The sequence below is a fragment of the Gossypium raimondii genome, chromosome 1 (assembly GCF_025698545.1).
Source record: "Gossypium raimondii isolate GPD5lz chromosome 1, ASM2569854v1, whole genome shotgun sequence".
Lineage (NCBI taxonomy): Eukaryota > Viridiplantae > Streptophyta > Magnoliopsida > Malvales > Malvaceae > Gossypium > Gossypium raimondii.
The window spans coordinates 396,570-424,480 of NC_068565.1; the positions used below are offsets into that span (position 1 = coordinate 396,570).

Genomic DNA, 27,911 nt, shown 5'->3' on the forward strand with positions numbered 1-27,911 from the left:
TGAAAAAACTCTCTCCCAAAAATCTACGAGAAATTCAAAGGGAGAATTTAAAAAAAAAAAAAACAAAGGGAGAGAACTCAGTCACGTAGCATTTCGAATCGGCGTCGGGACCATTCAGATCCGATCAACCGTCCGACGATCGCAATGTCGTCCGCCGTATTCTCCGCCGTCCGATCTTTCTCTGTTTTCGTCTTCGTTTTACTCTTCCTCTCCCTCGCTTTCGCTTCCGAGTCAGATCACAAGGTAAAAAATCAAGTACTATTCGGTAACGCTTTAGATCTCGTGTTTTTTTTTTCGGTGTAATTTCTTGATTTCGAATTTAGATCTTTTGCATTTCCTTGTAATGTATTCGAATCGCATTTGTTATGAATGGAGAACTTAGATAGTAATCGTTTCTTTTTTTAAACGTGTTTGATGTTTAGCTTTCATTGATGTGGTTGTATTGTTAGGTTTCTGTAAGTTCTTGTTTTGTTCTTGTAGTATCAACCCGATGATCCAATTACTCTATGGGTGAATAAAGTTGGTCCGTACAATAATCCACAAGAAACATATAACTATTACAGCCTTCCGTTTTGTCAACCGGGTACTAATCCTGCTCACAAATGGGGTGGTCTTGGTGAGGTCCTTGGTGGAAATGAACTGATTGATAGCCAAATTGATATGAAGTTTCAAAGTACGCTTTCTTTTCTTCTTGTTTGATTCGTAATTTTGATTGCTTTTTTTTTCTTTCTAATAATTAATTTTGATTTCTTTATTCTTCAACAGAGAATGTGGACAGAGGTACCATTTGTCAATTGGAACTTGATGAAGCAAAGGTCAGACAGTTCAAGGATGCAATTGAGAGCAGCTACTGGTTTGAATTCTTTGTGGGTATGTTTAGCTTTTCATTATTTTGTATGAAAATAATAAACTGGCATAGGTTGGTCTCAAAAGATATTGATACTTGATATATCAGTTGCGTACTTAAAATCCCTGGATCTAAAAGCATTGGAAGCATTGAGTGGATATGTTAGCTGCATCACATTCCTTGGCTCACATAATGGATGAAAATTGTTTTCTCGTAAAATTTTTCTACAAGATTTTGCCTCCTTGGGATCTATACTTAAAACGTAGGTTATATTATTATTATTTTGCTTAACTCAAAGAAGACATAAGTTTTTTATCTGCATTATAAAATTCTTTAGGAGTATACCAATTTCACATCCTTTACTGGATACATGATTACAGATAGTTGCATAATGCAAGCTAGAAATACATTTCAAATCATGTAAGTAGATGCAGAGAGCATGGATGCTTGAGTGTTACTTTCTTTGTATTGTTTGTTCATTCACAGTAAGGGGTTCTTTGTCTGATATGGCTTACTTTGTGGAGCACTGACTCTTTGTTGTCCTTGTCTTTATTGTTGACGCAATTTCTCGTGCTCTTCGCAATGCTGGAAGTTCAGATGATCTGCCTTTATGGGGTATGCCTTACTCTACTTTTTCTGATTTTTATTTGGTCTGGTAATCCTTATATGCTTTGTTACTGAAGACTATCTTTAAACTTTTTTAGGCTTTGTTGGCGAGCTGCATCCCGATAGGAATAGTGAAAATGGCAAGCATGTCCTCTACACACATAAGAATATTGTTATTAAATACAATAAGGATCAGGTTGTTTCTTCTGACATAGTCATGATTTCTGTTCCATTTTTTGGAATCGGCTGTTGTTGACTGTTCTATCTTGCAGATTATTCATGTCAATCTCACTCAGGAGAGTCCAAAACAACTGGAAGCAGGGAGAACCCTGGACATGACATATTCTGTTAAATGGCTTCCAACTAATGTGACTTTTGCTCGTCGCTTTGATATTTACTTAGACTATCCTTTCTTTGAGCACCAAGTAAGTAGACATTATTGGTGATAGTTTCCCCTTTATGAGATTCTTTTTTGTTACTACTGCAACAAAATATTTTATTTATTGCACAACTCTTGCATTAGGTTGTTTTATTTTCTTTTAAATCATCAAGTGCTTTAAATACATGATGCAATATGCAGATCCATTGGTTCTCTGTTTTCAATTCATTCATGATGGTTATCTTTCTCACTGGTTTGGTGTCAATGATCTTGATGCGAACTTTGAGAAATGACTATGCGAAGTATGCTCGGGAAGATGATGATCTGGAAACTTTGGTGATATTACTTGCCCCCCTTTCCTTTTTGCTCTTCTTTAAGAAAATTATTTTTTTTTCCCTGAAAATTCATGTTTTTCTTGCTATTTCCTATGTTCTCAGGAGAGGGATGTGAGTGAAGAGTGTGGTTGGAAACTGGTCCATGGTGATGTTTTTAGGCCTCCTAGCAATTTGGCTTTGCTTTCTGCTGTTGTTGGCACAGGTGCTCAGCTAGCGTTGCTTGTTCTCCTTGTCATCTTATTGGCAATTGTGGGAACTTTGTATGTTGGGTATGTTGAGAAGACAATAATGAAATTCAAAATTCGTGGGAGCTGTCAAAACATATTTTTTCATGATTTCTGTTTTTTGAGCTTTTCTATTCATAGCATTGTCAACTTCAACCATAATTTTTGTTGTCTTTCCCCTCGTTTTTGTTGTTGATAATGGTGAACTACATTGTCTGCTGGTTTTGGCATTTCATTTTTCAGCATTTTGATTGCTATAATCTCATATACTAATTATCTTGTTCAGAAGAGGAGCAATTGTCACTACCTTTATACTGTGTTATGCTTTTACATCATTCATTTCTGGTTATGTGAGTGGTGGAATGTACTCACGAAATGGGGGTACGTGCTTAATCCCTTCCATTCTGGCTTGCATTTAGTCTCTCTCGTTGTTGGCCGGCTTTCATTCTAAAAAGTTGGGTTCTGTGTTTTTCAGGTAAAAATTGGATAAAGTCAATGATCCTTACAGCATCTCTGTTCCCATTTTTGTGCTTTGGGATTGGATTCCTCCTGAACACAGTTGCTATATTTTATGGATCTCTAGCAGCTATTCCTTTCGGTACAATGGTGGTTGTTTTTGTAATTTGGGCTTTCATTTCCTTCCCCTTGGCGCTTCTTGGTACAGTTGTTGGAAGAAACTGGAGTGGTGCTCCAAATAATCCATGCCGTGTAAAGACCATTCCTCGCCCAATTCCAGAGAAGAAATGGTATCTTACACCCTCTGTGGTCTCTATGATGGGAGGACTTCTTCCATTTGGGAGCATATTCATTGAAATGTATTTTGTCTTCACATCCTTCTGGAATTACAAGGTGAAATTCTTTTTCCTACGTTTTGATTGCTTGATAATGAGCCCTTTTTTTGGAAATTGAATCATATTTGCAATTCTTTATTCAAAAGCTTTTGGATGCATGTTCGATAACTTAAAGGAGTCTCTCTTACTCCTAATGTTACCTTCATAATGTCTTTGACAATACTATCCGGAAAACATAATAGTCAAATATAGGCAAACTCGAACTGGAGTAGCCTTCCACACTTATGTATGTTGTAAAATCGGAAATAAAATTTGTAGGGTTATAGTGATTACTAGAACAGTCTTAATTTATACGACATGGAAGTTGTCAGTCCATTTCATGTAATTTCATATGCAATATACTTTTGTTTTGCAGGTTTATTACGTCTATGGTTTTATGCTGCTGGTCTTCCTGATTCTCATCATTGTAACCATTTGCGTTACGATCGTGGGGACATATTTCTTGCTAAATGCTGAGAACTATCACTGGCAGTGGACATCATTCTTCTCTGCTGCCTCAACAGCTATTTACGTGTATTTGTACTCCGTATACTACTACTCCGTGAAAACCAAGATGTCAGGCTTCTTCCAGACCAGCTTCTACTTCGGATACACTTTGATGTTTTGTCTTGGTTTGGGAATCCTCTGTGGTGAGTTTCAAAAATATATATAAATTATCATAATTGTAATAAAAATAAGCATTTTCTCTCGTGACTTTTCCGGCACAGTACCAAGTCCTGCCAAAAAAATTTTGGATCGTTTTCCTTGGCTAAAATTTCAGACATTTTTGAAGAACTAGTTGGGATGTCTCGAAACATCTGTAGATTACATGAAAGTTTGCACAACACAAACCATTTTTATCATGTCGCTTATGGAAAGGGGGTTGTGCACGTGTTGTTTGCTGTTTATTATGTCATCTTTTTTCATGTTATTTAATATTACTTCCTTTTTAAATACGCAGGAGCCATTGGTTTTCTCGGTTCGAACTTGTTCGTAAGGAGGATCTACAGAAATATCAAGTGTGATTAAACCTTTTGTTGTCAGAAACTAGAACCATCGGTGCTTCCATGAGCTTTTCTTTCTTTTTTTTTTCTAGTTGTCGAGGCAATAAACATCGAGAGGAAGCTTTCAGGTATAGAGACCCCATCAAAGCCTTCAAACGAAATCACAGGGTTTAACAGTAGGTATGTACTCTCGGTTCCATGGGCCACGGTAAACCCCACGATTTTTGTTTCGCCTTTTTCCTTTTTTCACCCGGGTTTGTAATAGGAAGCCCTGATTTAGAAATTCAGATCATTGTTTTATAATTCAAAAGCTAGCTTTTTTAAAAAAAAAATTAAAACTCCCCTCATTTTGTTATATACTATTTGCATACATAGATATGCTTTCTGTGTAAGAATTGAAACTGTGATGATCGGTTAAATTCCCTTTGGATTTGTTTTTCTTATTTGCCCTTATTTTGGGTGTAAGGTTGGATCATTATGTGTTTAGGTTATTTGTCATTTCAGGGTTTGGATCAATTCGGATTCTAGTTCGAGAGAATTTACGCAAGTCAAAATGAATTTGAGATTGAATTGAAATTTTTGAATCTTTAGTCCAAAAAATTTGAATTAAACATTAACATTAACTTGTTCATCCATTCAAGCTAAAATTCAAATAAAAGGTTCTCAATTTTATTTAGGAGATATCAATTTATTTATCACTCCTATAATTACGGTTAGACTCAAACCAAAGTAAGCATATTAGTGGCCAAAGTTCTGAGAGCCAAATTTACTTTTAATTTAAGCTCATCATTAAGTTTATTTTTATCCTTAAACTGTCAAAATTTTGTAACGAGGCAACTAACACCCCTAGATTGAGCACGTTATCATACTTCTACGTTTTCCAAGTTTTTTTCCTAAACCGAATTAAACCAATATTTATCTAATGAATGTTTCATAAATTTTTTCACAATTTTTTAAAACCAAACAATTGTTAGCACCAATAGAGAAAAAAATCAAAGAAAAACTAATTTTATTGGTGCTAACAATAAATTTTTGGTAAAAAAAAAAGACTCCAATCTCTCTTAAATTCGAAATTGAGTAAATTAGTCCTTAAAAAAGACTTAACAATTTAGTCTCTGTCAATTTTAAAAGCGTGTAAGTAAGAACATAAAATAACGCCAATAATGTTTTCTGTCCAAAAATCCTACGTGGCAAAAAGAAAACAATATTCTCACATTTTTTAGAAGCAAACAATTGTTAGCACTAATAAAGAGAGAACGATCAAAGAAAGGCTAAATATAGGACCATTTCCACCATTGTTAGGCAACGTTGGGTACTGATCTGGAAGCGGCATAACACATTCATCACCATTAAACAAAACCCTTGTCGGAAAACCCCATCCTTGTCTGAAACTCAGAAAATCTTCGCCTTTACGCATCAACATCTCGGTTTGCACGTACCCGTTTTCACCTTCCTGCAACAACATGTCGTTGTAATAACGAATCCCCCAAAACATCCCCGAATCATCTGCCAAATTCAGGACTCGTGTGAGTTAAGGCAAAGGCAGGAAATTGTTTTAAGGAGGCTACAAAATGAATACAATTTTTTTGGAGGATGTAATTTTATCATTACACTAACTTGTTAAAAAATAAAGAAATTATATAAGCAATTATTTACTTTTGAGAGACCAAGGCCACTACCTGACCCCTTTATCCGCCCTTGCGTGTGAGTGTCTAATACAAGTATGTTCATTTTTCTTTTGACAAAAATAAATTTAGCTCATAATATTTGTACATTTTATCATTTTGCTCTTATCCTTTTTTTAAAAAAAAAAATATTTTGACTCTTAACCTTCAAATTTTAGTCAAATTGAATTGACTCCAAATAAAAAGTTGACTGAACTGTTAAAATTTTTATAGTATTGATGTGATAGTCTATATGTACTTCATTTCTAACATCGATATTTTAAAAAAATTATAAACCTTTTAAACTTTTGTTGAATTTTTAATATTTTTATTAATTTTTTAAAACCTTATAAAAACTAATAAAAATATTAAAATTTTCAACAAAAGTTCAAAAAATCATGTTCATATAGACCATCACGTCAATGCTATTAAAATATTTATAGTTCAGACATCTTTTCATCCAAAACAAAAGGTTCTAAAAGAAAATAAGGACAAAAATTACAAAATAAGTAAATATTAGCAACAAAATTTATAGTTATGCCATTTTCCCAAGATCTCCATGCATTCATGGAGATTTTAGAGATGCATCTGACATGAGTACCGGACATCAATATTTAGAAAAGAAAATTAAAACATCAGTATTTAGTAATAATGAACTTTTTTTGAACTTACTGATATGCCCATATGGATTAAGTGGCTCATAATTGAAGCTGAAAACTTGTGTCAAGTTTTTCAAATTTGGGTGTACTGCCTCCAAATTCCATTGACTGTAATTCTTCAATATATTCCTATTATTCAAAGTTACTTTCACCCTCCAATATTGTTTGTAACTTTGCTTTATATGCCAATGTATTCGTATCGGACACATATGTGACGAACATCTTATTAGTGCCGGTAACTGTTGATTCCAGTCTCTCGTTTCTTGCAACACCGGTGGCGTTTCCCCGAACCTATTCATAAGACATATAAGTATATATGTTCAAATGCACATACAATGGCAGATATGGGATTAAATTTTGGGGGCCCTAGTAAAATTTTCAAAAACTTTTAAGAGGTTAAAGAGAACTTTAAAAAGAATTGGGGGTCTAGTTAAAATTTTTAATTTTTTTTGTGAGATTAATTAGTGATAATTTCCAAAAAATTTAAGAGAGTTTTGATTAAAATTTTCAAAAATTTGGGAAAATTTTCTAAAAACTTCAAGGGAGATATGGGATTTTCCCAAAATTTTATATTCATATCTGTATCCGAATAAAAAAGAGGAGAGATTTAAGAGGAATTTTTACTTGACACATTTGGATGCATGGCAACTGCAGCTGCATTTAGGGCAAGGGACAATGGTTGTGTTGTAGAATGCTGATAAGGAAACACAGCACTGTGGTGAACTTGATGCCACGAATTGGGAGTACATACATGTAATATTCCATGTTCCTGCAACACAATACATACCACATTTGTGAGATACATGACTCTCGAAAGCTTATTATAATAGTTGAAATCCGAGTCAAATCTGGCATTGTTATAATAGTTGAAACCCTAGTTGAAACTTGAGTCTAATCTCAAATTGAAACCTAAATCTATTGCGAAAGAAACTAGTTGATGAACACGGGTTTAGTTTAGTTAGCACATACAATCACCTCCAATAAAATAGACTAACTACTTGGTTCACGCCTATGTTCATCACCTTTGGCAATAACTTAGGGGAATGTATCAAACACTGACTTACCGAGAGCCTGAGTCCACCTACGGCCACTATCCGAACTATACCGACTCGGCGGAACCCGAACCGGTTGCCCACAAGTATAACCCGAAACTCCGAAGCTAAAATTCCCTGGCATTTTGAACCCATCTGAACTATTGACAGCCCCAATTTGCATCACAAAAATTGCAGCATAGTTACTAGGGTCTTGAACCATTGAAGACAATACTCCCCCCTTGCAACAATTACTTGTTTTCATGTTGAATGAGGCTTCTGGTAATAGATCAATAATCATTGGTTGCTTTTCACAACAATGAGGGAGGTTTTCACCTCCTTTGAACCTCGAACAATTGCCTTGCTCGGTTGCCTCCGCACCGAGCATGCTCATAATCGCCTCGTCACCTTGCCATTCCCAACCAAGCTGCCACCCCGGCCGCTCTATATGGCGGTATAATTGGAAGTTAAATATCGATACCCTCACCTGCAAATACAAATAAATAGGTCGAGTATCAATTACAAAACCCTAAATACTATACAAATATATGAACATCATAAATATATATATATATAGATAAAACTTACATCATTTGTATCAGGATTAGATTGCAAAAGATCCCATTTAATAGTTATGTTGCCATGAGGATCCAAAGGATCATATCCATCTGCATTTTCAATTAAAAAATATTCCAATAAATATACATTTTCAATAAAATTCAACACTTAAAATTAAAACACTTACTTGAAGGTGAAACTGATATCAAAATAAAGAAGGAGATCAAACTGAATACCATATCTACTGATCTTTGAACACCAAAGTAAAACTGGGCCATTTCCAAAACTCCAAATTTAATTAAAATTAGTCCTTCTGAATATATATATATATATATATATGAACCTTGAATATATCTTCTTGTGAATAATATTTCTGTTCACTTATCACCAAAAAAAAATTTAAGGAATAAATTGTAAATAATTTAGTGATAAGAATTTTCTTGGATTTTCCAGAGTTTGGGTGTAAGTGTTATACATTTTTATATAAATTTTATTTTTATCACCTTTATATCCTTGGATTAATTTCTTTAAAAATTATATATTTTGGAAAAACTAATGATATTAAAATCAATATTTAACCTAATTTAAGAGATCAAATTTAATAAATCTAAATTCAATTTCAACCTTTTACCCTAATTTCATATTATAAATTTTATGTCAAAAGAAAATATAGAAGATGAATTTTATGCATATAAATTTGGCTGGCAAAATTGTCATTAGAAAAACAATAAGATCAATATCATCATTGAATGATAAAGATCACTATTTCTTTTGTCGTATTTATCAAATTAGAAATTGTGATAATTAAAAATATTAACAAAAATAATTTAAAAGGGTGACATCGACACCCATTTTTATTTCATAAAAAATAGTTGAGTTATTTTATTTTTATAATTTTATATTTTTAATAGTTTATAATTATACTTTTTTAATATTTAGAATAATGATTGAAGTGATAATGCATGAACGTTGAAGGTGAAATCGATAGAACTTTTTAGAAATAAACTCAACTTGATAGAATATGAAAAATATTATAGGCTAAATTTATTAACATTCCAATCAAAAGAAGGCCACGTTAGCATTCTGGTGACCACATATATTTTAATAGTAGAGTAACTAGAATTGAGAATTCACGTGTAAAAAGTGGGTGAAAAGGGGGTGCAATTCGACCCACTTTTACTTTATAGGAGCGTAGTTTGATAGATTGATGACCTTATTTTTACGGTTTAAAACAATCCATTCTCGTAAATATTATTTTAATAAAAAACCCTCAAAATTTTCAAAATATTTTGATTAATCCCTTATCATTTAATTATAATGGTATACGAAATGAATTTACTTCATTAAATAAAATTTAAAGGAAGAATTATATGAAACAATGACGTCACATCGTCTATATCCCTTTTTCTAATAGTTTTTTCATTCTAAATTTCAGTTTTCTAAAGCTTTTGGTTTAATAGCCCTACTTTTGGTTTTTACATGGCTGAGAACTGGAGATTCCGCCATTAAAGTTTGAGGGGGTTCACTGTGTATAAATCTGGATAAATTCAAATCTTTGATAGTTATTGTAGGTTAAATTCTACTAGTAGTCCCTTACTTTATAAAAGTTATGGATTTGGTCCTTATACTTTTCAAATTGGTCAATTTGACTCCCTGTACTTTTCGAATTTTGAAATTTTAATCTTGACCCAAATTTGGTTAAATTCAATTACTATCTCTAATTGAATCATTTTAAGTCCTTATACTTTTGATTTTTAAAATTTTAATCTTGAAACAAACAACGGTCGTTAATTTATTAACTGGATTTTTAGTGAGTAATATGTGGAAATAGCATGCTAACATGACATTATATACATATGATGATATTTTTGTCGTACTGCATTTTGAAAATAGTAGAACTTAACTTAATAAATTTAACAGTTATCGTTTGACAATGACTGAAATTTTAAAATTTTAAAAGTATATATATGGACTAAAATGACCAAATTAAAGTATAGGGTTTAAATCCGTAACTTTTGTAAAGTACATGGACTAATGGAAGAATTTAACCAAAAACAAAATATTTAAATAAAGTCTTCATCTTTTTGGTCAAATTCATAGAGTTATATCAGCACTGATATTTAATTTTAATGTTTAATTTTGAGGTTTTTTTTATCAGGGCACCCAAGTTTGGTTTAATGTCCAGATTGGTACTTGATTTTTTTTTCAATTTGACAGTTGAGTTTTTTTTGTCCCATTTAAGCAAATGAGTTTTCAATATTCATTTTGATACCTGTGTTTTTTTACTTGACCAAACATGCCACATGATGCCGTTTGATTTGGGTATCAATTTGAATATTGAAGCCAAATTCAAGTACCGTATTAACTCTTTTTAATTATTATTTTTTGGGTAAACTACACCCAAGGTCACTAAACTATTAGTACATTTACGTTTTGGTCTCAACTTCAAAAAGTTACAAAAATGGTCACTAAAATATTCAAAAGTTTTCATTTAAGTTACTAAGTTGTTAAAGTCATTGTAATATGACTTTCTTTGTTCATACCACCTACACGAAACAAAAGCTCTCCTTTCCTTTCTACAGTTTAGTTTTTTTTTTATGAAACAACTTTGAACGTCATAAATTGCGAACCGAAATCTAAACAGTTTTATTCTCCGATCTCCGACATTAATTACCAAATTGACTTAAATTTAAGGTATGTTCTTCTACTTGTCGATGGGTACTGATATATTGTACCAATTGTTGAACCGTTGTTTGGAGCTCACTAGACAGACTTTAAAAAAAGAAGAAGCAAAAACAGCCCAGTGACTTAAATGAAAACTTTCGAATAGTTTAATGACCATTTTTTAAATTTTTAAAGTTGAATGATAAAAACATAAACTTACTACTAGTTTAGTAACCTTGAATATAGTTTACCCTTAACTTTTTTATGGCCAAGGCAGTGGCGTGAGTGACGTGGTGGACGGACGTTTCCGCTTTGAAAACCTGGCGTCAGATTATTCTGTCGCGCGCTTAATACCATGCAAAGCATACGTCCACATTATTCAGACTGTTTGGCCAACTTTTTTTTTTTCTTTTTAGAGTTAATGCATTTTTTGGTATTTTAATCTTTCTAATATTTAAAAAATTAATATTTTAGTCTTCATATATTAATTTTATTATTATTGGAATTACATGATTTATTGATGGCTGACGTGATATTAAATCAAATATAAAATAAATAAATTTACAAAGTTAACCAAGTAAATGTAAAAAATAAAAATTGATTTTGCTTTTATTCAAAATTGTTTTTTTATTTTATTAATTTATTTTCTGTACATAGTTATTGTATTTAAATTATTATTTATAGTAGTTTTAATATATTTGTTTATTGAGTCTTATCTCGATTGACATCGGTATTATTGTCCGTGTAGGAGGACGTAAGTTCAAGTGCGCTGAAGCTTATTATTCTCATATTTATAAGGGTTGAAGAGGAGCTATGGATAGTTCTAAATATTGTATCAAAACGAACAGATATGATACGAAACTATAACGAGATTAATGTTAAAAATACAATTAATATATCTAAATTATTTTCAACTATTTGAATAATATTACATTACATGAATTATAAAATAAAAATCGAGCAGCTTATATTAGGATCTTAAAAATAAATAAACAAATAATGCAAAGAGCCCAACAACTATAAATTTTAAAAGCCCGATTTTAATTTAATTGTACATATTTAAAGAAATGGATACATAAATTTATTTTCATATTGGATTAATATAATTATTTGTGTATGCGATATATTAACATAAAGTGGTGCTAATTCGATAATGTTGCCAATTATTTGTGAAAACTGAATCAAATCAAAATTTCATGTATTAAATTGTACAAAAGCAAAGTTCACGTATGGCATTGCATATTGAATCAAAGTTCGTGTATAGTTTTAATATTCATTTGAAAATATATTTTTAAAAATTAAATCGCTACATCAATTAATAATGGACCACTCACATTCTTTAAAATGTTGCAATAATAATATCAACCAATTAAAATCGATTAATTTAGATTTGTTTAATTATTTTTCTTATCATATTATTGTAGTTTATAAAATTAATAAATTTAGGAATAAATTTCGTTAAAAAAGAAATAAATAAAATTTATTTTTTTATATAAAATTGACTTTGGAGATGGACTTGTAGCTTAATTTAGTCATCTGCAAGAATTCTAATAGTTGTTTACTTCTCAAAACTTGCTTTTAATAGTTTCATTAAGGTTAAGTTATGGATTTAATTTTGTATTTTAATTCGTTCATTTTTAATGATGTTTAAATTAAATTGACCGATTGGATCAAGAATTGATCCAGATAGATGTTATATTAATTGACCCGTGAATCATTCGGAACTGGTTGAACTAAGGAAAAAAAAAACCAATTGAATTGATGATCGAACCGATCTTTTTCATAATTTTTAAATAATTTCATTAATTAAATCACACAAATCAATCAAATCACCATTATCTAAACTGGACCAGTTGCAAGGAAGCACTTCAGAGCAGTTGAGCCAATTTTTTATAAATATTTTAATAATTTATTTAATTCTAAAAATGTTGTCATTGTCAAAAAAAATAATTTCTACCACATCGTGTGGCGTGGCGTAATTTCATTGTACTTATAAAACGGTTTCTCTTTTAGTATACACATCAAAAGGAGACCATTGTTCGAGAAGATACACGACATCGCCTTGAATTTTTAATAATAGCTTAACCTGCAATCTTCCAAGACATTAGAAAAACATTAATACCAACACCTAAGAAACTTGGAAGACTTCCCAACGGAAATTACTTGTCTTCCCCAGTCAACATTCTATAATTTTCCCACATTTTCCAGGAAAATCCCATGAAGATAAAACCCCCACATAGCATTCTATATATAGAGATATATGCGTGTGTGTATATGAGTGTGTGTTGAAGCTTTAGAATTAGGTAAGTTAATGAAACATATATTACATATGGAGCTAATATTTTCCAAGTTACTAACACAAACTGATATCGAACGAAGATTATCCGTCCCGACCCGTATTTTGTATCTCTTTCCTTACACAGCCACTGATCATCGATGTTTCGATTTGCAAGTTAAAGACACCGGCGACGTAGTATGGAGTTTCCGATGTATTCGTCGAGACGGGGTTTATGCGAAGCCGGTTTTTTCTAAAGGGTGGCTTCAATTTGTGTATGCTAAAGGGCTCAAAGCCTATGATAAAATTGTTGTGTACAAAGCGAAGGGTGTTGTTGAGGGTGATGTGCCTTACAGGATTGAAGTGAAAAGGAAAATTTTGAGGCTAATGGGTGAAGATATTTGGATCGAAATTGAACATTTACATCTTTATAGCTGAATTTTAATATTTTTTTTTAGGGTTATGTTTGCAATTTCATTTATGTTTGAATCGGATATTTAAAGAATTGTTTGAATATGTATTGCCATGTACTTCTTGTAATAGTCATTGATTATAAAAGGTTTAATTCTAAAATTGGCCCCCAATTTTTATCATTTTTCCACTTAGATATTTAAAGGCTAAAGCTTTATGGTTAAAAGCGATACTTGAACTATTAATTTCGTCTCATTTTATTTCAAAAATGTACGACATCCAATATGAATGTGACGTATGACACGTTTTGATTGGTTGGAATTTGTATTGGGGTAAAGTGAGACGAATTAATAGTTTAGATATCATTTTTAACTAAAAAAGAACAGTTAGATACTAAGTGGAAAAACTAATATAGTTTGAGGGACTATTTTGGATTTAATCCATTATAAAACGGCATTGCAAATTTGCAACTCTTTATTTTTAATTTTACGAATTTAATCATTTTATTTATTTATTTATTTTAATTTTTAAATATAAAATGTTACATATTCAAAATTTTAACGGAAGTTCGTTAACAATGTTATTAAATGGATTTTAATTTTTAACCTAAACAAGTTATGAGAGACTAAATTTTAAATTTTGCAAAACTCCAAAGAATACAAATATCGAGAGCAGAATTACCCCATATATTAAAGGAGCTTACAATCACAATTTCAAGTACAAATACATTACAACACCAATCGAGGCATTCTCCTTTCGTGAGACTCACAAGGTTCTCGGTAAAGACGGGAGACAAAACCTTACCATTGTTAGGGGTTTAGTTTTCCAAAGGAGCCAGGCCCTCTCAACAATGTCCAATCAGATAAAACTAGAAACAACAAGAGAGAATCACACATAACATTTGCGCATTATGAAACTTGAAGTTACGCACTCAAAGTCTCAACCTTTACCAACTATACCGAATCCTTGTGGACTAAACCCCACTTATATTAGACTTTGGAATAATATCACAATTTGCAAACCACTTATATAAAAAAATTGATGGACAGTAGCAAATTTCTGCTGGAAAAACATGTTTGGGTGTCCAAAGGCAAATATTAAATAAATAGGTAAATTATAAAGTTATTAAATTTATATAATTATTTGCATATTTATATTGTATTTAAAAACAAATTCATGTTGGACACCTAGAAAAGCACAAAAGAGGAATTCCAAGAAGAAAAAGGTAATTTGAACACTGCAATCTTTTAGAATCAGCTCTTTACAGCAAACAAATAAAGCTATAGACTTTCAAGTTTTTGCTTTTGGTCCTTCTACTCTTCAACTTTTTTAAATTTAGTCTCCCTCCATTAAACTTGAATATGTATCATTCTAATACTCAAAGGTTTAATTCAGAATTTCAAGCTCAATTAACAAATGCTATTGATTGGGCTTTAGGTTTTAAATCAGATAAACATAAGATTAAATTTCCGAAAGTAAAAGGGACCAAATTACAAAATTTTAAAAAGGTACAGAAACCAGGCAGTGTAAATAGGTGGGTTTTTTTTTTTTTTTTTTATGTGTGTGAAACAACCCCACAATTTTCTCTCTTTTAACTTCCATACCAACTAAAGAACACAGCCTAAACAAGGTGCCAAATTAATAAATTTTAATGGAAAACACTAACAATGATGGTGCTTAAGACTCTGATTTCTCAATTAGAAAAATAAAGACTTAGTTTTTATTATTTCAATACAAGGATCAAATCCCAAATTTTGTCAAATTACAAAGACAATCAACACATTTTAACCTAAATTCCACTTAAAGTTTGATATTTAGTCTATATTCTCCGACCAAATTTGACTAATAATCGCTAAATTCATTAGTTGATTTTTGTGAATAATACATGAAAATAACAATCTGACATGATATTATACATATAATTATATATTGCCGCATAAAATTTTTAAAATAGCAAAACGGGACTAAATTAACAACCATAATACAGGATTAACAACAAAATTTAACCTAAAAAACCCATTGAAAAGTACAAGTAGCACAATACATATGCATACATATATATATATATGCCATGAAAATTTTAAACCAATCAAACAGATGATAATCAAGCTTAAAACCCCATTTTTCAAATCCAGTTCAACGTCAACTTCAATGAACAATCTATTTACAAAGTTAATCAAGCCACAAAATTTTGTGTATTTCACTTTCCTAGGCTCAGTCAACATGTCACCTGAAAAAGAGTTGCGTATCGGCTGGTACACTCAAGCCGCCGGTTTTAACTTAGTTGGCATTGTATTGAGATCGGTGCATTAGTCCGGCGCCGTCCATTACACGGAATACAGTCACTTTAAGCACGAACTCCCTCGATCTAAGCAGCTCGAAGACACAAACATCTCCTTCCCCTAAATTGTTCTCCACTGTGAATTCATACCATCCTTGGCTAAACTTAGCTTTGCCTCCTCTATAAAGACATCGAACGGACCATTGTTTCCCGTCGGGAAGTTGGAGTTTAATGAACCCGGAAACCCCACTTAGATGCTCGGCAAAGCAAGATGGTAGGTACTGCAAGAGAACATTTAAAAAACGTGCAATATGGCAGAACCAAAATAAGATTATATTCGGTAAAAGAATCATGAAGGTCATTGTACTAAAAGTGATTACATTTTACTCCCGCTACTAAAAAAGGGGAAAATTTATCTCTATATATTAGATCAAAAAGCAAACTGATCATTCTATTAAAAACTTTATCCATTTTTACTGTTAAAAACAATCCTTGTACGTCATAATGAGATTTTAAATAAAAAAAGACTTAACTTTGCTCTTTAATCTAATGTAAAAAAAGACTAATTTCTCCATTTTCTGAATCAAAGAAACAACATGCGATCTGACTTCTAATATAAGGACTTCCATGATACTTTTATCAATTATATTCAATGCCTCACCATGATACATCCCCGGTATAGATACGATGGTCGCAAGACGACTCTGCAGAAAGGGTTACTCGGTTCAAATGCTTTGGCTGCATTCATTGCCCTTTCTCTTTCTTCGGCTGTCACGGTTCTCTTTCGAGCTGAAGCGCTTTCGTAAAACCTATACCGCATTTCCGAATCGTCTTCATGTCCAACAGACAAATCCTGATCATCTGCATTTCACCAAACAACCGGTGAGAAAAATCCCGAATCCCTTCCATACTGCAAAAACTTAAGAACACTTACTAGGGTCGAACTTCTGCTTTTTCCTCCCGGGTTTCTTTGGTGGTGGCGTCTCTGAACCTGAAGTACGCAATTTCACTTCCATTAGCAGAATCATCTTAAGTTCAAGCACATTAAACGAAGAACCATACCTCGAATAGGTTGATTATTCGCGCTTTTTGCTGCATTAAGGTTAACTTCACCGCTCCAATTAACGCAATGGTTAAGTTTGGATCCCCCGAACAAATGCTGCATAGCTGAAGACATGCATTCATCGTCTTCGAGTTCATCGAACGGATATGATTTCCCATGATTGTATTGACTACCAAGAAGAGCATTAGACTGATAGTTTATTTCAGAATTATACAAATTAAAGATACTAACACTAAAAGCCGAATTCCCTTCGTATCGAAAGATCAAAAAGTATCCTATTCGGATATAGTATCGGTCAAGGAATTCGGGCCAACCCTCTTGAAACCAGACCTTGTTGTCACCTTTCCTAATCCCTACACGCCAAACATGACCATCAGGGACAGTGAGAGCAGCTGCAACAGAAAGTTCATCCTTGAATTTCTTAACAAAGTTATCAGGGATCCTCTGCAGACAACCCCCAAAATCCAAAATTAGGGTTCTTTAAAATTGGGAATTTTTGCAGATTTTTTCATAAACATCGTGAGAAATTTCTTAACTAACAAGCTTTTTCACCAACATCCATGAAAGAATACATAGAAAAATCAACAAAAAAATCCATTAAAATGAACTAAAATTCAACATCAAGCAAACAAAAACTCTAACAAGTCCCAAACAATCAAATTTCAAAAAACACACTGAAATCTACAAAAACAAAGGAAAATAAAACAAACCCAGAGCTCAAAACAAAAGAAAAACTTGGGTTTTAACATTGAGAAATTAAAACACACAAAAAAAACACACAAGAATCAAATAAATTATAAACCCAGAGAGGAAATTAGGGGTTTTAGTAATTTACCAGTTTCTTATCTTGGAGAGTAGAGGAGAGAATAAGCTTATGGAAAAAAGGGCGTGGCATATTTGAAGAGATGACCAGATTATACAGTGATGCTTGATTTTCAAAGAGAGCTTTAAAGGTTTTTTTTTTTTTTTCAAAGTATGTGTGTGTGTGTGTATATATGTGTGTGTATAGCACAGTGATTGAAATGATAAGACTTCAGAGATAAACCGAAGAAGAAAGCTCAAAGAGAGAGAAAATGGAGATTTCAGATCTGGTCTTCACTGCTGCTTCTGCTTTTAAAGCTCCAAAAAAAAAAAAAAAACTCAACTTGCCCTAAAAGTTGAACCGAGTTGAACCACAATCTGAACTCGCTTACTCACTACTGAGTTCTTCGTCGCGCCTTTCTTAAACGAAGGCGACCAACGTGTGTCCCACCTACTAGCCCTTTTGCTCTTTTAGTTTTTTTTTTTGGTTAAAATATGTCATAGGTCCTTGTACTTTTCTCAAATTTAGATTTTAATATCTGAACTTTAAGTTCAATTGATAATACAATTAAATTTTTTTATTAAATTTATTGGTGTGACATTTAATATATAAAATACTCATTTGATAACAAAGTAACTGAAAAATAGTGTTATAATGAACTTACATTTAACAAAATAATCTTAACAACGTTAATAGTTGGACCTAAATTTCAAAATCTAAAAAGTAGAGGGAATAATTTACTAAAAATAAAAGGAAAAAGACTAAATTTCAAACTTGAAAATAGTACAAGGACCCACGACTTATTATCTAAATTTTAAATTGGTCATTGAACTATGAAGCATTTTATTTAAGTTTTCAAAATATCAGTATTGTATTGATTGGTTACTTCCATCAGCCTAGTCGTTTTATTTGGGTATGATGTTGAGCATATTTAAAGTATATCGAGCAAATTGTGAACACGTGTGTAGCCATCACACTAACAGCTTGGGTCTAACGTGTTTAAAAAGCAGTGCCTGTAAAATTTATGAGGGCTATTTCTTATTCTTTTACTTGTAAAATCCAAGTACACATGCGATTATGATTTTGATTAATGTGTTTTAAATGTGCTCATCGAATTTCAACTGGTATTTAATGCTCATTCTAATAGCTAGCTTAATGGAAAGACACAAGTCAAGGGCAAAGTTAGAAAATTACTTTAGTAGGGGATAAGGATGAATCATAAATTTTTGGAGAGATCAAAGAGTAATTTTACCATTATATTAACATGTAATTTTACTATTATCTATCATATGAGGGAGGGTAGCTACCTGCCCTTTACCTTCGCCCTTAGTTCGAGTGATACAATATTGATATTTTGAAGATTCAATTAAAGCATTTTGATATATAGCACCAATTTAAGATCCTAGCCATAGTTTGAGGATGTATGACACAACGAACCTTAAATTTTAAATATAATTTAACATTTTTACTATTTTAAAAATAATTTAAAGTGATTTAATTTAAATCTATCTTATTTTTTTCATAAAATTTTTCAACATTTTTAAAATAAATTAATTTAATCTTCAATATTTTTAAAATTATCTCTGGAAAAATAAAAGCCAAAACACCAAGTGATGTAATTATGTTTCCTTTAGATGTACTAGATTTGTCCATGGCCCTGCCCGAAGGCCTACTTGAAAAATAACAAAATATAGGTTTGAAAAATGAGATTAGACAAAAAAAAAAACAAGACTTATTTTCTAAACAAGTCGGGTTTTGGGTAAGCTTTTTTTGCTCAGGCTCGACCCGACCTAAAATTGCAAAAAAAAGGAAACTATTGTTTTTTTTTTTGTTTTACCGCTGATTTTCTATTGTTATGCTATAATTTTATTATTATATTACTATTATTTTATTATTATTATTATTATTTTGATATTGTATAACTCTTTTATTATTAATTTTGTTACTATTTTAAAACTAACAGTGTAATGACTTAAAAAAATTAATTGTTTAGTGACTTAAATAAAAATTTCTAAATATTTTAACCACCATTTTGAAAATTTTGAAAATTTAATAATCGAAACATAAGTTTACGTATGGTTTAATCAACTTGTGTGTAATTTACTATTATTATTTTTAAATTGAAATCTGCTGGACTCGTTTTCATAAGTGAGTTGAGTCGGAAGAGTGTGAGAAAAAGGAAGAATCACTGAGTCAAAAGGCAAAAGAAGACAGTGTGGTCCCGAGTCGTGAACCATCAACTCTCTCAGCAAAATATTTTTTTATTTAATTAATACTTTAAATAATATATAAAATACTTTAAACACGTGTCAAGCTAGGGTGGATTAGACCATGGCAGAATCACATGCGCCCAACATAATGAAAATAATTGAAAATAAAATAATTCATTTAATAAATTATTTATATATATATAAGTTGGTAAATTGCTCGAGTTGGATTTTAAATTCAAAATATTTTATTTTTTAAAATTTATTTTAATTATTGTTAAGCTTATATTTTGGTTACTTAGGGTGGGTTTGGATGGGCGATTGGGTGCGGTGCGGTGCGTTTAGCTTACTTTTTGTCTCACGCTGCAGTATCGTTACAGTATCTAATCTCACTGCCACCGCTGTTTTTACACGAACCGCAGTTAAACGCACCGCCCATCTAAACTTACCCTTAGTTTTATAAAATTACAAAATAATTATTAAATTATTCGAAAGTTTTCTTTTAAGTTATTAAATTGTTAAAATTACTAATCTGTACAAATTGAAAACTATCATTCCCATTCTCTTCTAATATTCAATTTTATTTCATGAAATAATTTTGAACGTTATGAATTTGGGAACCAAAGTCTGTGAAGCTTTCTTCTCAGATCTCCAACATCGACTATCAGATCGACTTGGATTTGATGTATGTTATTCCACTCGAATCGTCACTTAAAACTCGCTAGTTAGACTATTATTTAAAAGAAACTTAACATCCTATTGACTTAGATAAAAACTTTCGTATAATATTAGTGTACTAAATAAAAAATTTTAAATAATTCAATAATCATTTTATAACTATTTTTAAATTGAGTGATCGTAAATTTGTTAATAATTTAGTAACAGTGTACTTTACAAAAAAGAATGCCCAATCACCACAAAACGCAGACGTTTCATTTACTTTAATATAGAGGGATCACCCGGACGGCGTCGTTTGAGAAAAGGCGAGATTTTGCTTTCAAACGCGCATTTGAATTGCCGTTTGGCGGGTCCATTTTCGACTGTAAACAACCGCTACCGCCATCATCATCAACCAAACTTCAAGCTCTCCCTTAATTCACACACATCTCATGCAAATTTCAATCTTTAAAACAAAACCCAGGAAAAAGAAATTCAACCCAAAATTTGATCTCTTTTTAGTAATTTTTCTACTCCATTTCAAGCTTTGATACGAAAAAAAAAAACAAATGGAAGCTACCAAGATTCCACCTCCACAACAAATGGAAGATAAAGAAGAAAAGGAATCTCCAGAAGATGAAGAAGGACCAAAGAGTGGAGGAGGTTGGGGTGGTTGGGTTTTCTCCACTTTCTCTGTTCTATCTGATCTTCAAAAAGCCGCCGCTGTTGCCGCCGAGGAGATCGCTCTAAATGTAATTTTATTCTCTTTTTTTTTTCCCTTTTATTAATACTTCTGGGTTTTTTTGTATTCGAATTAAAGATCTGTTTTCTTTTGAATCTCTGGGTTTTTAAGTGAAATTTAGATCTTCGATAACATATGGCTGTGACAGGCTTCTGGGGTTGCAGAGAACGCTGCTAAGACTATTGCGGATATTCAAGCTGCCAAGACTATTGGGTATTTATAGGAGAATGGAGGCTGAACGTGGGTTCCAACCACATGAGTTTCCTTTTCGGGATGGAGTGATACGGTGGCATGTGTTAGCCTAAGGCACTGTTGGAATTGACCTGAAGGGCCTAGCTGCCGGATGTGTTGAATTGATGGGTGCTGTCAAGGAGGTTTCCCAATATATCTTTTGCAGATTGTATAAGCTCACTAAATATGATATTTAGGCATGAAATCAGGTTTCTCTGGCGAGGAGCTGCCAAGGTCGTATCGCCAGGCCCCTAGGATGGTCTGGTGAGGGAGCTTAAGGTAAAGGTATAACATATATTTAGATATAATCACTGTGGCAAGTTAGTCTAGGTGCTTTTAAGAAAAAAATCTACGACTAACTAATGATATAAAAGTAAAGAATCAATTTATGCCAAATTAAGTACAAAGATTGTATCTCCAATTTGATCATAGTTGAGGGACTAAAACAATAATTTGACCTTCTGATACCTTGAAACTATACTAATCTGAGATGATAGTAAACCAGCAGAGTTTAGTTTTCTTGTTTGTGTTTGAACCTATGTTTTGTGTTTTCTTGTTCAGACTTTGAGTAGAAATTTCTCCTGGTACTTAGAACATGCAAATGCCGTAGATAGATAATTTGAGAATGGAAATTTCCATGCTAATATAAACACGAATAACGTAGGCTGCTGCTAGATTTCGTGTTAATGGTCTATCTCTGAATGTCATAACGTTTTTCCATTGTATTTTCTAGGCTCGAGCATTCTGCTGTAAATTTTGCGGATTCCAGCACCATGGAGGTTTACCTGCTGGTTCCGTTGCACCATCATTGATCAAGGTTTGTGCAGGCCTTGTTATCCTTCTTAATAATGCTATGATGATCTCGTAAAATCCTCATCTTTTTTTTTCTAAGACCAGAAAACCTTTTACAACAAAGGGAATGCAAGTGCTCGATCGAGTATGTAGGAAAGGAGACTATGGAGTTACTAATCAATGAAACCGGTATAGAACTTGAAATGAACACTAAAGAGAAATGAACAATCATCTGAGGAGGACTAGAGGTGTTCATGGGCCGGGCCGGGTCCAGGAAAAAGTTTCGGCCCGGGTTCTAGGCCCGGGCCCGGCCCGAAATATGGGCCTAGAATTTTGCCCAGGCCCGGCCCGGGAAAAAATTCATAAGCCCGGGCCCGGCCCGGCCCCTTTTTTTAAATAAATACCAAAAATTTATTTTAAAAATTAAAATAAAAATTAAAAAAAGTATTTTAAAAATATTTTAAAATTAAAAAAAATTTAAAAAGTATTTTAAAAAAATTTAAAAAAAATTTTAAAATTAAAAAAATTAAAAAAAGTATTTTAAAAGTATTTTAAAGTTAAAAAATAAAAATAAAAATATTTATTATTCGGGTCGGGAATGGGTGGGCCCAAAAAAGTTGTGCCCGAGGCCCGACCCATTTTTTAATCGGGCCTCGTTTTTTGCCCAAGCCCATATTTCGGGCCGGCATGTTAATAAGAGTTAAGGCACAATCATGACATGTTATACGGCAGTTGTATCGAGCAACTTTATCACTGGTTAGTTTCTTTGCAGTTACCCTGTTTTCAGGCATATCCTATGTAACCAAAACCTACGTAGCAGCCGTGAGAGCGCTACCGTGGATTCGCATGAAGCACTTCCACAAGCATCAATCCAGGAGAAAGCCAAGTCCTTCTCCGAACACCTCCACGATGATCGGGCCACCGCGGTGAGCAAAATCTAGGATGGACTCCAATATTTGTCTTGTGTAGTCCTTTCGACCTCGATGCCGGCAACTAGAAAACCCGAATTCTCTATGCAAAATTTCTATTGATGATGCGATATAATTTTAGAGCGAATCGTCATCGCATTTCAGGTAGCAAAGTACAGTTGGTTACCAAGTTCATTTACCAGAGTGGAACACGAAATTACATTAACCCTTCAAAAATACAGAGATCAAAATACAATTTACGCAATTCCACACAAATAGCAGACTTGGTTCTTTCAGAGAAAATGTATTTTTTTAAAAATAATAATAAATAAGCCATCTCATTAGAAAAAGAACAATTACAATGAAAGTCCATGGGGGAGAGAGCAGTTGTGAAAACCAACTGTATGCATGCAGGATTCATCGATTCGATTGATTAGTCCGGTTCAATTCAAACAACACTAGCAACTTGGAAATGAAACCGTTTCTCCTGCTGTTACAATATCAATATTAGGGAAGGGGAGTAGAGTTCAAAACCCGTGTTACTTAATAGCTAAATAGAGATTTTAGTTATTACTCCAAATTAACTCTTACTTAGAATTAATGTTGTTTGCATTAGATTATATCAGTTAAAGTATCAGTTCGAAAAAAATTATTAGATCGATTAATTCGAGAATTAAGTGAAAAAACGAGTTAAATCGGATGATTGGACTTGATTTTTTATTAATTTTTATTAAATTAATCCGACCGAAAACTTTGATTATAACTTTGGCATATAAAGAAAGGGAGGATTCTAGAGAGAAGGCATTGGGTTTTGGTCTCTTGGTGTGACTGTATGTTTGTTTCTTTTAGCAAAACTGTCCATGTTAAATGTATGTGATTTCATATATATGTCTATGTTCAATGTATGTATGATATATATTTTAATTAAAATTCATTATACCCTATCATGTTAAATTTGTGTTAACATACACGTCACGTTAGAATTTTGGATGATCTCTTATTTTTTCAGAATTACCATCCAAAGTAGGATTTATTTGTTCAATTTTTTATATTAGAGGGACTGCCAAGTATTTTTACCTATTCTTTTATATGTTTGTTTTTGGGTAAACTACAATAAGGTCACTAAACTATTAATAAAGTTTACATTTTAATCATTCAATTTCAAGAAGTTATAAAATAATCATTAAACTAATTAAAAATTTTCATTTAAGTCATTGGATGTTAACATCACTGATATACGACCTGTTCTTGCTCACACCGTTTGCATCAATTGAAAGCTCTATTTTTCTTTCTTTTCTATAGTTCGTTTTTTTTCATGAGACAGCTTTAAATGTCATGAATTTACGAACCAAAATCTAAATAACTTTCGTCTCCAATCTCTGATACCGATCGTCAAATCAACTTGAACATGCAGTATACTTTTCTACTCGTCAATGAGCATTGATTCACCGTATTAATCATCAAATCGTTGCTTGAAGTTCACTAGCCCGACTTAAAAAAAAAAACAACTACTGACTTAAATGAAAACTTTTAATAGTTCAATGATTAATTTATAATATTTTTAAATTGAGTGATCAAAATATAAATTTACTAATAATTTAATATTTTTACAGTTTTCAGTTTACATTTTTTTTTAGCAAAAGCGTCCATGTTCAATGAATGTAAAACTAAGTGATATATAATAAGCCATAGCCACATAATATTACTAACCTTCTTTTAAAGCAAGCTTTCTATAGCAGAAACTTCAACAACATCATCATCATCAATCTAATCTCCATGGGAGAAGTGGATCAAGCTTTCATTCAATCCATCGAACACCGAGCCAACCTCGATACCATCGAAATCGAAGGAATCCCGTTAATCGATCTTTCACTATCCCACACTACAGACATCAACCTACTCGTTTCAGAGATAGGAAACGCTTGCAAAAATTGGGGTTTTTTTCAAGTGATCAACCATGGGGTGCCTTTGGAATTGCTCGAAAAGATTAAGGTAGCAGCTAAAGCATTCTTCGATCAACCCATGGAGGAAAAACGTAAGGTTAAACGAGATGAAGTGAATCCTATGGGGTACTATGAAAGTGAACATACAAAGAATGTTAGAGACTGGAAAGAAGTGTTTGATTTCTTGATAAAAGACCCTACCTTTTTGCCAGCTTCGCCTGAGCTTGAGGATGATGAAATGAGGACGTTGAGTAATCAGTGGCCCGAGAATCCTCCACAGTTTAGGTGAGTAATCTTTCATTGGCGCTTTTCTTTAATGTTGTTAGGTAAAAGTAAACTCTTGGATGCACTGGTTAGATTATATTTTGTACGTATTTACTAATATATATATATATATATAAATTATTCTTTACCGGTCATATTAAAGAGTAAAATGATCTTTCTGTTAAAAGAATAGTCAAACAATTTCACATGATGTGTCGCATATGCGCATATACCGCATGCTAATTACAAGAATAAATTTTAACATTATAAATGGATGAAATTTATAATATGATCAATTTACTTTTTAATCTAAACTACAATGATTAATTTACCCATTTTATGAGTGAAGGAAGTAAAATGTAATCCGACTCCTACTATAGGAGCCTCCATGGTACTTTTATCAAGCTTCCCTTTGGTGTGTTTGATAGATTGGTTGGTAGAGATGATCAAATCTGTGATTAGGGTGTAAATGAGACTAGCATTAGCTATTCGAGTTCAAGTTTGAATAGAAAAATATTCTTACTCAATTCAGTTATTATCAAGCCGAGCTTGAGCTTGAGTAGCAAGCTATCAATCAAGTTAAATTCAAATTTAGTAATATCTAGTTTGAAAACGAAAACCGATAAATGAGTTTAATCGAGCTCAAGTTTGAATAGTTTGATTATATCTCGAACATAAATTAAACTTAAAAATAACTTAAAAATAGATGTTTGATCGAGCTCAAATTGAGTAATGAGCTCCGAATTTCAGATCAAGTTCAAACTTGTTAATATTTGAGCTCAGTAGGAACACCCTTATGACTGTTCCGTAGTAGAATTTGATAGTTTAGCTGCCTATAGAAATCTTGGGATTGTTGTTTAAAATTGCTTTATAAATTAACAAATCATATTAGTTTCTTTAACTATTTTGATTCAAGATAGAAATGAAATTGCTCAAGCTGGTTTGATTAAGATCATTTACTTATTTATATTTGAGTTTGAACTCGAATTAAAGATTAAAGTACGAGATGAACCTCGAGTTAACCCATTAGGGTACTCAAATTCAATTTGCTCAATATTAACTTGAGGCTAACAATGATCAAGTGGAATGCGAGCTCTTTTTCAAATGGAATCGTAACAAGTGTTTAGTTTACGCCCCATGTTAATCCAGTCTATTAATGTTTGCCAGGGAGGTATGCCAAGAGTATGCAAGAGAGGTTGAAAAGCTGGGTTACAAGCTATTGGAACTCATCGCTTTGAGCTTAGGCTTGCCATCGAATAGGTTCAATGGCTACTTTGAAGACCAACTAAGCAGGATGAGACTTAACCTCTATCCTCCATGCCCTTGCCCCGAGCTAGCACTCGGTGTAGGTCGACACAAGGATGCCGGTGCTTTAACCATCGTCGCTCAAGACGATGTCGGAGGATTACAAGTGAAGAGAAAATCGGACGGTGTCTGGGTTCCTGTTAAACCGACCCCAAATGCCTTGGTCATCAATGTTGGTGATATTATTCAGGTAACTTCAGTTCAGTTTGGGCTAATTTATCCAAGCTCTTGCATATAGATTTTAAAAAGTTATTATTAAATCCTCTTGCTTTTTTAATTTAAAAGTTTTAGTTCAATCATCGACAACATTAGTATTTTCTGTCAAAAAATTGCTTATTATCATATATATATTTATTGAGTTCATAACAATTTGCTTCTAAAGTTAGTATGATCGCATTGATGAAAAATACTATGGTTTTACACGAAACTGTCAAAGATGGTCAAATGATATTGGATTTTCAGGTTTGGAGCAACGAAGCTTACGAGAGCGTGGAGCATAGGGTGGTGGTGAACTCGGAACGGGAAAGGTTTTCGATTCCGATCTTCTTTTTCCCTTCTCACTATGTGATGGTGAAGCCATTGGAGGAGCTTGTGAATGAGGGAAACCCACCCAAATATAAACCATACAACTTTGGGAAGTTCAACGTGGCTAGAAACCGCAGTAATTACAAGAAACTTGAGGTCCAAAACATCCAAATTAGTGACTTTAAGATCATCTAATTTTTGCCGGTTTCGAACCGTCGGAAAAGGTTGGGGCTGTTCGGGATACTAGTTCAGTCCCGATTTATTGTAGTTTAAGTTTAGATATATTCTAGTTAATCAAACCTATATATATATTGCAATGTGAGGTTGGTTTTACAATTTGGGTAAATTATTCTTTTACTCTTTTATCTTTTAATTTTTTTTAAAGTTATTACATGACTTTTGTTTATGTTAAATATAAATTTGATTTTAAATAAATTATTTTTTATTTTAATATTTTACTTAATTAAATTAATTTTTAATGTTATAATATTAAAATTAGTGAATATTACATTATTAAGCTTAAAATACAGTTTTTTAAATACAAATATGAATAACATTTATCAATTTAAATTTATGTTTTCAAATATAATAAGAGTTAATTACAGCAAAGATAAATATAAAATAACAAAAAATTTAACATTAAAAATTAATTTAATAATATATATAATAAATAACTTGTAAGAAATTATTAATAATATTATATT

General features: G+C 32.2%; 4 protein-coding genes across 5 annotated transcripts; 2 read left to right on the forward strand and 2 right to left on the reverse strand.

Moving 5' to 3' along the window:
* The first annotated feature begins 1 nt into the window (after nt 1).
* On the forward strand, nt 2-4,668 carry LOC105773071 (transmembrane 9 superfamily member 1). Its single transcript, XM_012594702.2, has 12 exons — nt 2-243; nt 481-673; nt 766-870; nt 1,445-1,462; nt 1,552-1,649; nt 1,726-1,878; nt 2,034-2,168; nt 2,270-2,436; nt 2,678-2,772; nt 2,867-3,240; nt 3,598-3,871; nt 4,183-4,668. The coding sequence occupies exons 1-12, from the start codon at nt 145-147 to the stop codon at nt 4,248-4,250; spliced, it is 1,779 nt and encodes a 592-aa protein (XP_012450156.1). The 5' UTR covers nt 2-144; the 3' UTR covers nt 4,251-4,668.
* Nucleotides 4,669-5,444: 776 nt separating this feature from the next.
* Nucleotides 5,445-8,415, reverse strand: LOC105786620 (COBRA-like protein 6). The gene is made up of 6 exons (XM_012613138.1): nt 8,325-8,415; nt 8,168-8,247; nt 7,613-8,066; nt 7,173-7,317; nt 6,562-6,839; nt 5,445-5,731 (listed from the first exon to the last, which is right to left on the reverse strand). Exons 1-6 carry the CDS (start codon nt 8,413-8,415, stop codon nt 5,445-5,447), a joined length of 1,335 nt encoding a protein of 444 aa, XP_012468592.1.
* Nucleotides 8,416-15,469: 7,054 nt separating this feature from the next.
* Nucleotides 15,470-17,964, reverse strand: LOC105773078 (B3 domain-containing transcription factor VRN1). Of its 2 annotated transcripts, none has more exons than XM_012594723.2 (5): nt 17,667-17,964; nt 16,831-17,275; nt 16,703-16,759; nt 16,430-16,629; nt 15,470-16,049 (listed from the first exon to the last, which is right to left on the reverse strand). In XM_012594723.2, the coding sequence occupies exons 1-5, from the start codon at nt 17,724-17,726 to the stop codon at nt 15,768-15,770; spliced, it is 1,044 nt and encodes a 347-aa protein (XP_012450177.1). In that variant the 5' UTR covers nt 17,727-17,964; the 3' UTR covers nt 15,470-15,767. The 2 variants fall into 2 exon arrangements, with proteins under 2 accessions (XP_012450177.1, XP_012450169.1); XM_012594715.2 differs by having other exon boundaries at nt 16,703-16,777; nt 17,667-17,962.
* A 6,932-nt stretch (nt 17,965-24,896) lies between these two features.
* Nucleotides 24,897-27,553, forward strand: LOC105773092 (protein DMR6-LIKE OXYGENASE 1). The gene is made up of 3 exons (XM_012594747.2): nt 24,897-25,398; nt 26,545-26,872; nt 27,145-27,553. Exons 1-3 carry the CDS (start codon nt 24,947-24,949, stop codon nt 27,400-27,402), a joined length of 1,038 nt encoding a protein of 345 aa, XP_012450201.1. The 5' UTR covers nt 24,897-24,946; the 3' UTR covers nt 27,403-27,553.
* Nucleotides 27,554-27,911: the final 358 nt, after the last annotated feature.

Bases quoted from the DNA above. Each gene is read 5' to 3' on its own strand.
- LOC105773071 (XM_012594702.2), top strand. From the start codon at position 145: ATGTCGTCCGCCGTATTCTCCGCCGTCCGATCTTTCTCTGTTTTCGTC. The intron at 1,879-2,033 runs GTAAGTAGACAT...TGCAATATGCAG, and splicing joins ATCCTTTCTTTGAGCACCAA to ATCCATTGGTTCTCTGTTTT. The intron at 3,872-4,182 runs GTGAGTTTCAAA...TTAAATACGCAG, and splicing joins TGGTTTGGGAATCCTCTGTG to GAGCCATTGGTTTTCTCGGT.
- LOC105786620 (XM_012613138.1), bottom strand. From the start codon at position 8,415: ATGGCCCAGTTTTACTTTGGTGTTCAAAGATCAGTAGATATGGTATTC. The intron at 7,318-7,612 runs GTAAGTCAGTGT...ATTGTGTTGCAG, and splicing joins TAGGTGGACTCAGGCTCTCG to GAACATGGAATATTACATGT. The intron at 5,732-6,561 runs GTAAGTTCAAAA...TGAATTTGGCAG, and splicing joins TAATCCATATGGGCATATCA to ATGATTCGGGGATGTTTTGG.
- LOC105773078 (XM_012594715.2), bottom strand. From the start codon at position 17,726: ATGCCACGCCCTTTTTTCCATAAGCTTATTCTCTCCTCTACTCTCCAA. The intron at 17,276-17,666 runs GTAAATTACTAA...GGTTGTCTGCAG, and splicing joins CTCTCCAAGATAAGAAACTG to AGGATCCCTGATAACTTTGT. The intron at 16,050-16,429 runs GTGAGGCATTGA...GTTCTCTTGCAG, and splicing joins TATACCGGGGATGTATCATG to TACCTACCATCTTGCTTTGC.
- LOC105773092 (XM_012594747.2), top strand. From the start codon at position 24,947: ATGGGAGAAGTGGATCAAGCTTTCATTCAATCCATCGAACACCGAGCC. The intron at 25,399-26,544 runs GTGAGTAATCTT...AATGTTTGCCAG, and splicing joins GAGAATCCTCCACAGTTTAG to GGAGGTATGCCAAGAGTATG. The intron at 26,873-27,144 runs GTAACTTCAGTT...TTGGATTTTCAG, and splicing joins ATGTTGGTGATATTATTCAG to GTTTGGAGCAACGAAGCTTA.